The sequence below is a fragment of the Balaenoptera acutorostrata genome, chromosome 10, assembly GCF_949987535.1.
Source record: "Balaenoptera acutorostrata chromosome 10, mBalAcu1.1, whole genome shotgun sequence".
Lineage (NCBI taxonomy): Eukaryota > Metazoa > Chordata > Mammalia > Artiodactyla > Balaenopteridae > Balaenoptera > Balaenoptera acutorostrata.
Window position 1 is genome coordinate 103,142,357 of NC_080073.1, and position 17,025 is coordinate 103,159,381.

The 17,025-nt window shown below is 40.0% G+C and overlaps 1 protein-coding gene across 1 annotated transcript in view; it reads left to right on the plus strand.

Annotated features, from left to right (window-relative positions):
* Positions 1-17,025, plus strand: part of F13A1 (coagulation factor XIII A chain) — a 145,562-nt gene that overhangs the window by 40,663 nt on the left and 87,874 nt on the right. The window contains exon 5 of the mRNA XM_007173913.2: positions 3,639-3,890. Coding sequence (XP_007173975.1) covers positions 3,639-3,890 — 252 coding nt within the window. The remainder of the gene's footprint in view (positions 1-3,638; positions 3,891-17,025) is intronic.

The window sequence follows — 17,025 nt, forward strand, 5'->3', positions numbered from 1 at the left end:
CCCATGGACCATCAAGTTTGCCACCTCCTACGTAAGTCATGAATGGAGATGACAGTGAACATAGTGATTCAGAAACCAGATTTTTTTAGTGAAAGGCAGGTTTTAGATAATTCTTCTATGATAATTCTGGAATTATTAAGGTTTTTTGGTTAATACTGAATGCCATCACTTTGTCGGGGGCGGGGGGAGTAGATGGGGGGAGCAGAGACTGTGCAAGTTTTCTAGATGGAAAAATTAGTCAGCTCAGTATATTTGAATCTTGAATAAACTGGCCTTTGTAAGTAGATTTGGGTTCTCTAGGTTGGCTATTAGTGAACCCATCCTGTCTTCCCACTCCTGGAACAGAGAAAGGACGAATTAGGGGAATCAGAAAGCCTGAGAAACGGGAGAAATAACAATAACAATGACTACCATTTATTAAGCTGTCCTCCCCATCACAAACGATGACCATATTATCCCCATTTTACAGAATACGTGAAGTTTTAGTTGAGAGAGGATGAATACTTTGCCAGGATCACACAGTAAGTGTCAGAGCCAGCTGTATTGCTTTCTCCTTGGCCACAATACTTCCCTCAAGAAAAGTAACCTGCTTTCCCTGAGACAACCACTTTCTTCAGGTTTAGAACCAGAGAAGGCAGTGGGGTGGGGGGAATCACCTCTTCTTCCTTCTAGTTTTCCTTTCCAGTAGCTGTTATGTTTAAAACACAAACAATAAATGTCTCGTGAGTCAACCTCTACTGCGTGCCGGGCATAAAGCTTTCATTCTATTACAAAAGCTATTTTCTTCCCATTTCCAGGACTGCAAAGAGACAAGGGAATGGAACTTCAGACAATTAAGAAATGTGCCCTAGGTAGCACCAAGAGTTAATTGCAGAGTCAGAATCTCATCACAATTCTCACCAACGCCAAAGCATTGCCTGCACGTACAACTGCCGTAGAGCTTAGAAGTTAAACTCCCAGGCTCTTAAGCCAGACTGACTGGTTCAAATCTCAGCCCACTGGTTACTAGTTGTATCACCCTGGACAAATTGCTTAATGATCTTGTGTCTTAGTTTCCTGATTTGTCAAATTAGGATGCTGGTAATGATTTCCCTCTCACAGTTTGTTATAAGGAGTAAAACAATAACATGCATATCATAAATAACACGGGCTTGGCTTTCTCCATAGACTATAAGTTCTATGAGCACAGGAGTCTGTTTTGTGTGCTGTTGTGTCTTTAACACTTAGAATAATGCCCAGCACACAGTAAGCAATATTGTTGCAGGAAGGAAAAAGTTTCAAACAAACGAGCCTTTAGATTAAGTTGTGACTGGGTTCAAAGCCAGCGTGAAAAAAACATGGTTCTCCTTTTTCTTTACTTTTTTTTTGTATAACTTGAATTTGATACATAAAATTTAATATGTCTTTGAAATCATAGCATGAAGTGTAATAATGGAAACTAGCAATTGTCTTGGTTATTTCGATACTCCTGACAATAGTGGATGTTGGTACAAACGTGAAGCTGAGGCTTGTAGCACATAGCTTTGGATACACTCCCCTAATTCTTTGCTATTCCTAAAGGAGCCTGCTTATGTAGTTCATTTTAAAATTCCTTTCATCCTTTTTCTTTAAATCTAATAAGTCTGTCATTATCACACAGATTTTACCTCCAAAAGTTTATTTTTACCAAACTTGTGTCGTATTTAATACTGTGGATTCTAGATCCAAGTCAGTATTTAGTGGCAACAGCTGCCAGGAGTCACTGTAATAAATGAATTATGGTCCCCTTTAGCTGGCAAGATTGCTTTGGATGTCTACACTTCAGCACTGATGCAGGCTCCAGAGAGCAACAATGCCTCCAGAGAAAAGGGTAAACTCATCCCCCAGCTTGAACGTGTACAAAGAGGAGCGTATACAGGAAGTATGGGGATGGCGGTGCCTTTGGAACAAACAGTTCTTGCAGGTGGATTTATGTACAGGCTTCCAGGAAGCTGAGCCCCATGTATTCCCAAGAACACCACCTAGACACACTGTTATACCTTGGCAGAAAAACATTTTCAAGGCTTTATTGGATTTATGATAATATTCATTCTGAGTGTTGAGAAACTGACCCCCCTAACAATAGCAAAGCACTGGGGTTCTAATCTTTCTCCCTGGCTTGCGCTGTATACATTTATTTTCATTAAGATTAAGTATCTCACAGAATTCCACAGTGGCAGCTTATGTAACTACCTCCTTAGAATGCTCCATCTTCAACAATATGCTTACCAAAGAATCCTGTAAAGACCTCAGTAGCTGGAGAGGCCAAAAAGAATCATTGCTTTTATTTGTTTTAATGTAGAATCCTCTACATGGTTTATGTTAAACAATTGAAGTGAATAAGTTTTAAAGTTTCTTCTGCTTACAATCAAAATAATTTAGACGTATTAGTCTGATTTGTAATTTTCTTCAAGTCAAGAAGAACTGAGTGTCTAATACATTTGGGAAACGTTCGTAAATGAAAGATTTGCTCCAGTTTAAAATATCTATCTATTTGACTATTCTGTAAACCAAACTATAAATTGAACCGTAAGCCAAAGAGTTAAAGAATGCTGTGAGGTTTGACTTTCTCAGTGAAGACTTTGATTTTCCAGGAACCCAGTAGTAAAATTTAGTTTTGAGGTCAACATCATGAAATAAGAATTTGGCCCAAAATGACAGCAATAAAGAGAAATAAGATTTACCCTGAGATAGCTTATACATAAAGTATGACGAGCCTGGACATATGGTAAAATACCCTGCTGTTTAATTTCCTGTTGAAATAATAGCTAAAAATTTGTTATGCATGAGAAATTATGTGCAAAGCATCTTACATGTATTATTTTATTTCATCACTGTGTAGTATTTTTTTTTAACATCTTTACTGGAGTATAATTGCGTTACAACGGTGTGTTAGTTTCTGCTTTATAACAACTGTGTAGTGTTATTATTCTCATGTACTGATAGTGAAAAAGAGAGGAAAATTGAGATCTGTAAAGGTCAAGTAATTTGCCAGAGGTTACAAAGGAAAGGAAGTAGCATAGCCAAGATTCAAACCTAGATAATTTGCCTCTGGAGCCTGAATTCTTGCCCATGACATAAGCCTAAATTACTAATGACGTTGGCAATAAATACGTTTCAGTTAAATATGAAAATAATGACATATGGACAACTTATAAACGTAGCTCTATTATAGGTAGTATAACAAATAATAAAATTGTATTCAGAATAAACAAAAACATTTGCCTTACACCCCTAAAAAAGCAATTCTACGTTTTTAGAGGGCAGAATTTCAGGTACTGATGACTTCACATTACCCTATAAGCTCTGTTTTTGTTTCTGCATCCAAGGTTAGTATTTCCACATCTTATTTGAATTCACTGATCAACCAACAAAAACCTCTGTAAGCACTGTTATTCTTTTTTTAAAATCTAGACAGGACAAATCTGACCTTCAAAGAAGTTACGAAAATTGACAACCATCAGGCAGCAAGTTGGTAGCAAAAGTGAAATTCCAACCCAAGTTTTAGGATTTCAAGTCTAATGAATTATTTCCCACCTTTAGCTATAAAGGTGACAGAGCGAGAACAAAAATGGTTTGTGAAATCTCCTTAACACTATACTTCTTCTTTCTTCTCACAGGTCGCTACCCTCAGGAGAACAAGGGAACCTACATCCCAGTCCCTGTGGTCTCCGAGCTGCAGAGTGGCAAGTGGGGAGCCAAAGTTATCATGAGAGAGGACAGGTCTGTCCGTCTGTCCGTCCAGTCTTCTTCAGACTGCATTGTGGGGAAGTTCCGCATGTATGTTGCTGTCTGGACCCCCTATGGTGTAATCCGCACCAGCCGAAACCCAGAAACAGACACGTACATTCTCTTCAATCCTTGGTGTGAAGGTAAGGGCCAGGGATTTCTTTTCTCATTACAAAAATAGTTCCTATATTTCTAATGCGTCTCTTTTTGGATGATAGCAAAATTATTCTAGAAGACATGTCCCTTTCCTACATACACTTTCCACGTTCTTAAGATAGAAAAAGACACAAAATTTGTCCTCATTGTATATGAGGACATAACCTGAAGTTAATGCTGCTATAGATTTATTCCAGGAAACAATTGAAGATTGCCTAAAGCTGCACAATTAGTTAACTGTGGAGCTATATGTTGATGGTATCACCTCTGTGTATGTTGTTGCTCTGTAAACAAAAAGGGTTTCTTTAACTTGACTTTCAAAACTATTAAGATCCAGAAGATGTGGTATATATATATATATATATATATATAGTCTCAGCCATAACAAAGAACAAGATTTTGCCACTTGCAGCAACGTGGATGGACTTGGAAGACGTTATGCTAAGCGAAATCAGACAGAGAAAGACAAACACCGTATGATACCACTTATATGTGGAATCTAAAAAATGCAGGGCTTCCCTGGTGGCGCAGTGGTTGAGAATCTGCCTGCTAATGCAGGGGACACGGGTTCGAGCCCTGGTCTGGGAAGGTCCCACATGCCAAGGAGCGGCTGGGCCCGTGAGCCACAGCTGCTGAGCCTGCGCGTCTGGAGCCTGTGCCCCGCGGCGGGAGGGGCCGCGATAGTGAGAGGCCCGCGCACCGCGATGAAGAGCGGTCCCTGCACCGCGATGAAGAGTGGCCCCCGCTTGCCGTAACCGGAGAAAGCCCTCGCACGAACCGAAGACCCAACACAGCCAAAAATAAAGAAAGAAATAAATAAAGTAGCTATAAAAAAAAAAAAAAAAAAAAAAGATTAAAAAATGCAAACTAGTGAATAAACAAAAAGAAGCAGACTCCCAGAGAACAAACTAATGGTTACCGGTGGGGAGAAGGAAAAGAGAGGGGTAATATAGCAGTAGGGAATTAAGAGGTACAAACAATTAGGTATAAAATAAGCTGCAAGGATGTATTGTACAATGTGAGGAACATAGCCAATACTTTATAATAACTATAAATGGAGTATAACCTTTAAAAATTGTGAATCACTATATTACATATGTACAGCTGTAACTTATATTGTACAGCAACTATACTTCAATTTTTTTAAAAAAACTATTAGGATCCATAATCTGGCTTCAGAAAAATAGAATAAAGTTGACCCTGTCTATAGTGGAACTAATTTCTCTGTCTCCTTAATTCAAGAAGAGAAAGCCTGAATGTCTAACGGATTCCCCAAATTTGTTTATATGCATAGTGTGTGCAAACTTCATAAACCGTAACTCTGGATATGCAAACATGTAACTTTGTTTTAATATAATACAACTTAATCTCTACTGCTATTTTGAGCCTTCCCTTCTGGCTGCTGCAGAAGCTTAATCTAGTTATATTCAAATAAACTCAGTCAAGTCCAAGGATTTCTCTACCAATCCAATTTAAAAACTCAGTCACACACAGTATTTTTCCCTATGCCCATCTCTGCTCTTCCTTATCTGCCCCCTGCTTCCATACTTGGCATGAGGCTGATTTTAAGTTCCAGAGGCAGATGCAAATGTTGTAGCAAAATTGAGGGAAGAGAGTCCACTTTTAGATCTTAAGAAATAAGGTAATGAAACATATAAAAGCTGATGAGACCAAAGACTTCTCACATCATCTTATTCCATATGCATTGCTCTCCAATATCTTCCAAAATGGGTCTGTATTAATGCTGATTTTGAACGTGAGAGTTGCACTTGAATCAGGCTTGATCCGAACTTACATATAGATAATAAGTGAACAACAATGTTTTCTACTCCTGTATAACATTAAACCTGGATCCTACTGACCTTTTCTTTGAACTGTCTGTTCCAATAGATGGCACTGAGCTAATCCTATACTCTCCACTCACCCCCTCCATCATCCTATACACAATAATCCTTATCTATGAGACAAACATTCAAGGTTGATGGTGACAGGAGATGCTACCTGGGCCACGTGCAGTTCAAAGGTACAGGGATCTGTTTATAGTAACCTTGCCAACCAGATACAACTGCAAATGAGTGGATGATGGAGAAGACTGCGGGGAGTGAGGGGGTAGAGACAAACTAAGATTTTGAAAATGTTTACTTGGAGATAACTGTAGATACGCAACCAGAAATGACCGGAGATATCCTGATATGTAAGATGAGAATCAGAGATGTGAATTTGGGACTTACCTGCACCTTTGGAGAAAATATAGATAAAGAAGGAAAGAAGATGTCCTATCAAGCCCTAAAGAACCCCAGCATTTAGGGGTCTAACAGAGTAGGAATCAGCAAAGGAGGCTGAGATGGTGGAATACATAGGTGGTAGCCTAATGTAAGAAAATTGTTTTTTTTTTAACATCTTTATTGGAGTATAATTGCTTTACAATGGTGTGTTAGTTTCTGCTTTAAAACAAAGTGAATCAGTTATACATATACATATGTTCCCATATCTCTTCCCTCTTGCATCTCCCTCCCTCCCACCCTCCCTATCCCACCCCTCTAGGTGGTCACAAAGCACAGAGCTGATCTCCCTGTGCTATGCGGCTGCTTCCCACTAGCTATCCATTTTACATTTGGTAGTGTATATATGTCCATGACACTCTCTCACCCTGTCACATCTTACCCTTCCCCCTCCCCATATCCTCAAGTCCATTCTCTAGTAGGTCTGTGTCTTTATTCCCGTCTTGCCACTAGGTTCTTCATGATCTTTTTTTTTTTCCCTTAGATTCCATATATATGTGTTAGCATACTGTATTTGTTTTTCTCTTTCTGACTTACTTCACTCTGTATGACAGACTCTAACTCCATCCAAGAAAACTGTATTTTAAAAAGGCATACTTATAAAATAGGTAAACCAAGAATTTGTTATTGATTTTATTTGCATTACAAAAAGAAAATCATACAACTTCATATAACTATCCAACACCCTAAGGTATTTAAAGAATGATATGATCTGCCCAAACTTTGGTTTATTAACAGCTTTTCTGGATTACATCATCTGTGTATGATGGGACACACGTCTACATGCATTCGCACTTACGTGGCCTCTCTTCTAGAGGTGAAAAGGGTTAGTCATGTTGCCTGACATATAGACTTTACAGGAGGACCATTCAGGAGGTGGATGGTCTAATAACCCTCAACTACCTGCTCGTTGCCTTGGTCTTCCATTGTAGCCATGGCAAGCAGCTTCCAGATGCCTCTGCTCCGAAAGAGTGACATAGATCTAGAGATGACATGGTGCTGGCACTAGACGCTGCATTACAGAAAAGGAGCAGAGGGGCATTGCTCCTAGGCATTGCTGATCAGTGGAAGGTGGGAATAAAACCAGAGAGTTCTAGTAGGCACTTGAATAGGTGAGTCTAGAGCTCAAAGGAGATGGCTGAGCTAGAGATATAAACATGATCGCCAGCAGGAGCGAGCGGCAAGTTTAAAGGAAGAACAAGGATGGATTTAGTATAATCAACAATTAGAGTCTAAACAAAGGACAGGGAGATTGACAAAGAGTAGCCAGTGGGGTAAAAGGGAATCAGAAGAACATGGTGTCACAGAGTCAGATAATCAATTGATTCATGGAGACAGGCTTTAGCTCTTTGGAATGCTGCTTATTAGTTGAGTAGGATAAGAAAAGAAAGTGGCCATACACTGTGAAAATACAGAAGTCATTGGGAAAATTAGAAAGATTGTTTTACTAGTGTGATGGGGACAGAAAGGAGAGAGAAGGGCATGGGCTGCAATGTAACGGGAGGTGAGAAAGTGGAGGCACAGGTATTACCATCTCCTTCAAGAAGACTTTCTGTGAAACAGAGATGGTGATACGAAGGTCGAAGGAGAATTTTTAAAGACAGGACAGAGTGGACATAATTTTCTGGTGATGGAGACCAACCAGGAGAAAGAGGTTACAGCTCAGAGGGAGAGTGGTGGTTCACAGCCTTGGCTGCACCCTGGAATCACCTGGGGGCTTGGCCACTGACGCCGCAGTCTCCCCACCCAAGCATTCTGATGGGTCTGGACTGCAGCTTGGGATTCAGGGCTTAGAAAAAGCTCTGTAGATGATTCTTGAAGACACAGTTGAGAGTCACTGAGAAAAATTAGAGAGTCACTGAGAGTCACTGAGAAAAATTAGAGAAATTCTTGAGTGGGTGGGGTCTAGGGAACAGGTGAAGAGCCCTTGATAGGTGGGGCTATCGATCCCCCACTGTGACAGGAGCAAAGTAGGATACGGGTGAAGGTGCAGGTTTTCTAGACTCAGTGGAAGGAGGGTGAGGTTGCTCCCTCCCGTGATTCTGTTTTTCTCAGTAAAGTGTTAAAGCAAAATCATCTGTTGAGAACAAGAAGCAAGGAGGGAGTATTGGAGGCTTGTTGGAGGAGACATGAGAGTTGGGAGGTGGGAAGCAGGCTTACTACACGAACATGGCAGATGGGTCTGCCCTGGTCCCCAGAACCCAGGGAAAACTGCCACAACCCCTTAATTCCTTGGCCTGTAAAAGTCCAAACATTTCTGCAACTTTCTTGGGGAGATTGTCGTGGTCACCTCTACGTGTAGGAATCCTATATCTCCCAGTGCTGACACCTGTGCTGCCTCAGAAACATCATAAACAGTTACACAAAACATCTATGAATGTCTAGACATTAATTGCCACTTGGTGTGGGGCGGTGAGAGGAGGAAAGATTTACAGTCATCTCTCAGAATCCCTGGGGATTGGTTCGGGGACAGCCACAGATACCCAAAATCCACGGATGCTCAAGTCCTGTACTTGCCCTTCATATTCCTTGTGTGCCGCGGATTCAACCAACAGCGATGGTAAACATAGTACACAATCTGCGGTTGGTTGAATCTGCAGATGAGGAACTCGCGGGTACACAGACCCCAACCGTCCTGTGCTTCTCCAACTCAGACCACATCCGAATCACCTGGAGGGCTCGTTAAAACACAGGCTTCTGTGCAACATTCTCATATTGATGACGTCTGGGTGGGGCCTGAGAACTTGTATTTCTAACCTGTTTCCAGGGGATGGTCATGCTGCTGGTCAGGGACCACACTTACAGGACCCCTGGTTTACATAATAATCACAAGGTAATAATTACAAAACACAGGAGACTGTGTTCACTCTTCTTAAAATTCCACTGGCTCCTCCCTAACCCTCATCCCAGTCTGTCTCCAGCTTTTACTGCCTCTTCTCTCTCCCCTTGTGTTTTTCCTTGTCCTCCAAACTCTGCTCTCTCATCCTCTGTCAGGAGCAAATTCTCTTATTCTCTTACTGCCTCTTCTCTCTCCCCTTGTGTTTTTCCTTGTCCTCCAAACCCCACTCTCTCATCCTCTGTCAGGAGCAAATTCTCTCATTCCCTCATGCAGAACACTTCAGCAAGCCTTTTTATTCTTTGGGCTTCTCCAACAGTCAGACCACACGTTTGTGCTTCTACACACTTTTCCAAAGCTGTTCCCTCCAGAAAAATTCTGGCACCAGCTTTTAAGTTAATACCTTTTTACATTTTTATGTTAACGCTCACTGAGATCTCCCAGGGGATGTGAACGGAATGGGAGAAAGAGGTCATCTCTTCATTTCTCTCATGCTGTGGTTTTCCCGGCCTAGAAACCAAAGCATCATCCAACCAGGGGATCTGTATGATGAACCCCACACACAACCAAATACACTGTAGCCTGACAATCACCCAGTTTCGTGCTTGCATGTGTGAATTCATAACAATAGACTCATAAAGATATGATCTGGCAATTAGAAAGTAGATAAAAAGAGAGGCCATTGCCCAAGGAGAAAAGATAACAAAACAGGAAATCAGAAGTTGTCAAGATAAAGCCAGGTGAGCAAGATGCTGAAAACACCACACTCTTGACATGGAAGTGATGTCTAAGGTGACTTAGGACACTGGGCTGAAATTACACAGGCAAGTACAGCACTGATTGATAAAGAATGATCAGCTCTGTTGCTGGGGGCCCTTCAGCTTGCTTTGCATTCATAGGCAATTTATCCTCCTTAATCACTAAATCATTTGTGGGGATCAATAGCTGTACCACGTTACTGAGGGCAGGGATGGATGTCCGGAGAATTATTGGTTAGCTTTTTAATTTAATTGTGCTAACCAGGCTTCAGATCCATTCCAGGAAGGAGCCCTTGTCTGGGTGTTGGAGAGAAAACTGTACCCACAAAGGCAGCTGGGCGTTTATTGTGAAGTCATCTTATTTTTCTGACCACTTGGGAACTCTGAATGGTTGAATGTATTTCCCTATTTAAGTTCAAACTGTTCCAGATTGGTAGTCTAGCATTAGTGTCAGAGAGTGTGTTCTGAAAGATTTCAGTGTCCCGTCCTGTGCTCAGTACTCAGGTCAGTATTTGATTGTTCTGTTTGGTAGGGTACCAGTCATTTTCAAGGGGTTCGGCTTTTCTTAATCACTTGTTTCCCACCTCATTCTCCATCACTGATTTTCCCTTAAATCCAGCCTTCATCCCAGCACCTAGCACAGTGCCTGGTACATACTTCATGTTTAATAAATGTTTGCTGCATTGATATAATAATTCCAAGTAAATGCTTTTTAGGTTCACTGCACTTATCATCACAGATAAATTGTGAATGTAATCTCACAACTTACCGTCTTGGAAAAAGTCAAAGTCATATATGATGCATGGGGGACATGTGTTATGGGTACATGTGTGTAGATTTCTCTCTCTTTTAGCACCTGACACTAAATTCGCATCTGGTATTTCTAACTTTTCATTCAATGTGATTTTTGCATTTTCCTTTAAACAAAGAAATCTATTAAATTTAGTGTAAAGAAATCAATAAATTTCCAATATCTGGATGCTTTTAATAGTAAAAACATATGACCAACTTGTATTTTATTATAACATTTGTCCTTATACTATTTGCTTTGTAATTATACATGGTCTTTTAGACCCTTCAGTACAGAATGGAGTAATGCACCAGGCCTGGTATTCCTGGGGTAACAATGACCAACACCCCTTTCTCTTGGAGACCCTTGAGCCCAGAACAGAATTTACACCCTCATGCTAGAGCTATTCATCCATCAATCCACAAATATTAATAGTATATCTCCCCCAACGCTCATGACAACATAATTACCCATGGGTAGTACAGCAATGTTATTTATTCATTCACACATATTAAGGATCAATGCTGAAGTAGGCACTCGAATATGGTACTGAAAAAGACAATCTTTGTCCTCAAAGAGCATCTGGCAAAGGTTTCACAAATGATCTACTAATAAACATGAATTACAACAGTTGCAAAAGAATTGCAAAAGAAGTCATGACACAACAAGAACATGTAATAGGAGCAGAGCAGTGGCCTCATTGGGGAGTAGGGAGAGACGGGTCAGCGGATTATCTTTGTACCCTCTCCAGCCCCTAGAATAGTGCTTGCATACAACAGCAGTCAGATAGTTGGTTAACTGAATTTTTATGAAGTTTTAATAAAGCTTATATGAAATTTTTAAGCCCTTATTTATTCTAACCTTCTATTTAATGAAATAGCATATATCCTTCTTGCAAGTGTCTAAATCATTAGAGTCTCATTCATCCTTCTTGTACCAAGTGAGCATTATTCAGTGTGACATTGCAATCAGAAGGAAGCCCAGAGAGCTCACAGTGAACGTTATTTTCAGTGGCATATAGATGACCCCAGATTCAAGGTCCAAAGCTGTTTCTGGAAGGAGCAGGGTTGGAAGGTCTTTTCCAGAATTCATCTGCCGATTCATGTCTTTTATAATTCCTTAGGTGGGCGGGTTTTTTTTATATCTTCAAATGATGCTCGAAGCAGGTATCTTCCTGCATTCTGTGTTTCAGAAAGCAGGATCCTTTTCTCATTCAGCCTAACACGGTGCCAGGCCCAGAGTTAACACTCATGAATGTTTGCTGGATTGAATTGGTACCCACCACTCCAAGAGGCACGGAGAGGATTATTAGCCTCATATTTCAAGAGTGAAAAACAGACCCTGTGGTATTACATAAAATTTTCAAGGTCACACAGAAAAATCAAGAAACAAGCTGGGGCTAAAACCTGGTTACCCTGATTTGGTCAGGGTAAGCTCTTTTATTTTCAGAACCAGAACCATGGGTATCCTGTATTGTGTAATGAGAGAAACAAGGGGTAGATGCTTCTATGATGTTCTAATCAACACTGGGAAAGCCTGCCGTTAAAAATAAATAAATAAAAAAAATAAAACCAGGTTGATAGCTAAAAGATCAAACAAGTTTCCTTTGCAAAAAAAAAAAAAGAGAGAGAGAGAGAGAGAAATTAAGCATCCCAGCAAGGGCACAGGCTCCCTCTGAGGAAATGTGCTAAGTAAAGAATATCAGATACTTTTCTTTGTAGAATTGCTTCATGAATAATAGTCTGTCTTCTGAAGATATTCAAGTACACTAAAAATTCCTTAACCAGCAAAACTGGAAAAATAGCACAAATCAAATAAACTTCCCAAGCTGGCCTGAGCTGTAATGTAACGCAGCGTGTTTGCAGGGAACATACACAGACACAACCGTTGAGGAATCGCTTGCCTGGGTTTCATGGGCTCGTTCCAGTCCAGAGTTCACAGGTACAAAGGCAGGCCTCTAGAGAGGCTGAATTAAGCCATTTTAGGAAGACAGTGGCTCTGGACCCTTCCAGGAAAAAAAGCACAGACTCTGGAAATGCCATTCCCTAATAGACTCCAGTGTTTCCCAGTTCCCACGGGTGGGAATCATATGCCTATAGCTCACACAGCCTGCTGGGGTCGCCACCCCTTCTGAGTTACTTTGCGATGGAAAAACATATCACGAGGACACTGATCTGGAGTCACACTTGCTCCACAGATGAAGGCACCCCTCGAAGACTGATTACACTCACCCAGCACGTCTTGCCTCTTTCTTTAGTGACGCTCCGCTTTTACATAAAGGGGAGGCAAGTAAAAGTTATTTCTAATCCCTCATTCAAGATTTCTCCCTTCACTAAAAAGGTGAGACATTTTGCCTTCTTGAAGAGGCCAAGCCATTATTTCTTCCAAAGGATCCGAAACGGAACCAGACTCTGATTTAAGCTGTTCGGCAGTCTCTTCAGAGATCGAATATATGATAGCATTCCTAGGTCTACAGTTGTCTTTGATCCTTTTGCAGGGCTTGAACTTGATGACCTTAGAAATGGGACTTGCTTTAACTTTAAAATAGCATGTAAATAAGCAAAAGGAAATTTTCTACCCACGTGGTGATGAATAGCCCTCCTTCTCCCTAAGAGATACTAAAATCAATATGCTCAGCATTCATTTTTACAGGTTTGTTACAGGTTTCTCTGAGGGGGGAGGCAAATTGTAATTTCCAAGGGTGCCAGAAATCGGCCGTATAAGTGAGTCCCAGCATTTCTCAGCCCACAATTTTCTCTTTTGAACTGCCCCACTCCCCCCACCAGAGGAATCGTAAAGTAAATGAGGCCGTTCTTCTTTCCTACTTGCCTCCTGTAAGTCACCCGGAAAGAGTGGTGATTTACAAGGCACGCTGAAGGTCTGTTCTGGTGGCAGAGGCGCTGGGTAAAGCAGATGGAGGTATTATTCCATCATCACCAGTGACGCCATGTTTGCTCGTGAGTTTTATTGTGGCGATGGTTGTTTGCCAGAGGTCTCCTAGGATCAAGAGGCTGTCAACAGGCCCATGGTGTTGCCATTCCAACTCTATGAGCTCTCTAGACCTAGCTTCTCCTATAGCTCTCACGCAATTGAGAAGTGTAGTCCCCACCCTTACATACGAGCACACACACACACACCTCTGCTTTCTATCAATAACAGTTCAGATTGTTGGGCCACTAGAACAGTGACTTGTTTGTCAGCTCGTTTTTCCTTTTCATAGTATAATAGTACCCTCCGTGCCCCCCCAGATCTAGAAAAACCTCACCACACCTCTCAAACTAACAAAAGAATTTTAAAAACAAACAAAAACAACACCAAAAAAAACCAACAACAAAAATCTCAAGAGGCAAATGATTAAGTTTTCCTGTTTTTGTCAGCCTATCAAACAAAGAGAGTTTTTTGGCGTTTCCATGGGGATGTAATTTTTTTTTTTTTTTACCCTAGCTTTGGACAACTATATTTTAAAGTGACAGATCTGAATAAAAACAGAGGAAAGAAAGCTCTTCTTTCCACCTTCAATCTTCTTTTAAAATCATAAATAAATTTAAAATTAAAATCAAGCCTCCCCATTTGATTTCCTTACCCTGTTGTGGATTCATGTTTATACCCGCCGATTTTGAGGTAAGATTTAATTCAGCCGCTGGAAGGAAAAGGATGGTCTGGTCTCGAGCTGCAGAACTCCTTCCTATTCATGGTTTGCCACCTAAATTTATGACTTCCCATCAATAATAACCCAAAGCCCAAAAATAAATCCTTCATTTTCTTGGACTTCTCTCTCACTCTCAAAGCTCAGACATCCATCCCCATCTCTCATTCTCGCGGTTGGCGTTTACTGTGCTGCGTTCCCAGGCACAATGTGCTGGACGCTGGCGAGACAGTGCCCTGATCCCTTGGACTCAGAGTCATAGCCTACTTGGGGGACAGCTTAGTATTCAAATCCTGGCTTCACCTCTTACCTGCACTATGACCTTGGGATGGATACGTCTCTCTTCCTCAGTTTCCTCATCTCCAAAATGGGGAAAATATTATGCCTTCCTCTTAGAGATGTTATGAGTTTTAAAGAGTTTGCTTTTGTACCACACTTAGAAAGTTTCTGGCATGGAGTAAATACTAAACACATACTTGTTCAAGAAATAATTAAATCACAGAACAATTTCCATATAGTGGAGTGAATGTCACTGCAGTATCCACAGGACACTACAAAACAAAGCTTAATCCAACCTGTGCTGGGAAGAAGAGTACAGAGAGACTTAAAGAAGGGGGGAAGTTATCATTGTATAAAGATATTTAATAAAGACATTGATAATAAAAAAAGAGCACACCATGTTCTTGAAGAAAAATTAATGCAACAAAGTTAAACGTGTTAACCTCTTCTTAAATAGTTGGTTTCATGTAACTGCAACCACACTTTAAAAAATAACTTTTTTCTCATGATGAAAGTCTTATTATAGAAATAAAAAAATAATGAAAGCATAAAAAGAACTCAGAGATCTACAAATCACAATTACCATTTTGGTGTACTTCCATTCACTTAATGTATTTTTGAATGGTTTTAATTTTTAATTGACAATTAGTTGAATACATTGCCCTTTCAAATATACACACATGTATGTATATAAATGGTAAAGAGTGGACTTTCCCTTTCACCTACCCTCCAATCCTAGAGAATCTTCAGAGAAAACAAACTTCAACTGTGTATTTCATTCCAGATATTTTGTTATAATTTTACATATTAATGTCCATATGTACATCTATAGAGTTTGGATTTTTTTAACCACAGATGGGATTGTGTTATGCACGTTACTCTATACTTTCTTGCACAGTATACCTTGGAGAGTTTTCTATATCAGTACAGGCATATTCTTTTTAGTGACTGCTTGGTATGGTTGTACCATAATTGATTTGGTCTTTTATTTACAAATATTTAGATTTCTTCTCATTTTCACTGTAGTATACCGTGCTACATTGAATGTTTCACATACTTTCCGTACAAATGTATTTCTGTAGAATAGATACCTAGAAATATCTTTGCTTGTCAAAGTGAATCCACATCTTAGATTTGCATAGATACTGCTAAATTTTTTTAAAGGATGCAATAGTTTATAATACAGCCACAGCACACGAGCGTATCCATTTCTTTAAACCTTCATTGGCACTAGGTGTTACCATGTGTTTTACTATATGCCAATATGCTAGGCAAAATATGGTATTTCCAACTCAGTAGCAAAAAAAAAAAAAAATTTTTTTAAATGGGCAAAGAACCTGAATAGACATTTCTCCAAAGAAGATATATGAAAAGCCAACACGTACATTAAAAGATGCTCAACCTCATTAGTCATTAGGGAAATGCAAATTAAAACCACAATGAGATATTACCTCACTGTTGTTAGAATGGCCATCATCAAAAAGACAAGGGGGAAGGGTAAGCTGGGACAAAGTGAGAGAGAGGCATGGACTAATATATACTACCAAATGTAAGATAGCTAGTGGGAAGCAGCCGCATAGCACAGGGAGATCAGCTGGGTGCTTTGTGACCACCTAGAGGGGTGGGATAGGGAGGGTGGGAGGGAGATGCAAGAGGGAGGAGATATGGGGATATATGTATATGTATAGCTGATTCACTTTGTTATAAAGCAGAAACTAACACACTATTGTAAAGCAATTATACTCCAATAAAGATGTTTAAAAAAAAAAAAGACAAGAGAGAACAAATGCTGGCATGGATGTAGTGTTTCTCTAACCCCTGTATTTCCTGTTAAGCGGTTAGTTCTATCTAGAGACTCAATCAGATTCATCTATAAGTGAATTATTTTCTTTTTTCTTTGGAGGGGGACAGAGAGAGCACTTAAGAACTATATACTTCTTAAGTCATATGCTGTGTGCTTCCTGGGGCATTCATCCCATCAGGAGACTCATAATGTCTGCTTGTCCCTCTTTTTGTGATGTTCAGATTTATCAGTAGGATCAGGTTTTATCAGTCTCATCCATCCATTATGAAGTTCCCCATTAGCCTCTTAACAAATGATTTTATCCTAGATCCATTATTTCATTAGGGACTGCAAAATGGTGATGGTCTCATCTACCATTGTTTCTGCATTTATTAGCATCTGTTATTTTGGTGCCTTGAGGTAATAGTCATATAAGAAAGTCTAGATACATGGCTCTTTCCTATTTCTAAGTTTTTAAAATAATGAGTTGATTCTTAGCACCCTATAAAGGTGACCAATGAATTTTTTAAATCACTATGAAACTACAAATATTGAAATATTTCACATGTTCTAATACTTTGCAGTGACTATTATTTTTGCTATTTGAATTGTCCTATTCTTGGCCAGTGGGAGTTTCTTCAAGTTGATTTCTGATTCCTTTGTCATGAGTCCTAGAATCTTTAAAAGCCTTCTTGTTTTCTGGTGGGAAGAAGTACTTCAGGCTAGTCTTGTACATTTCCTGACCCAG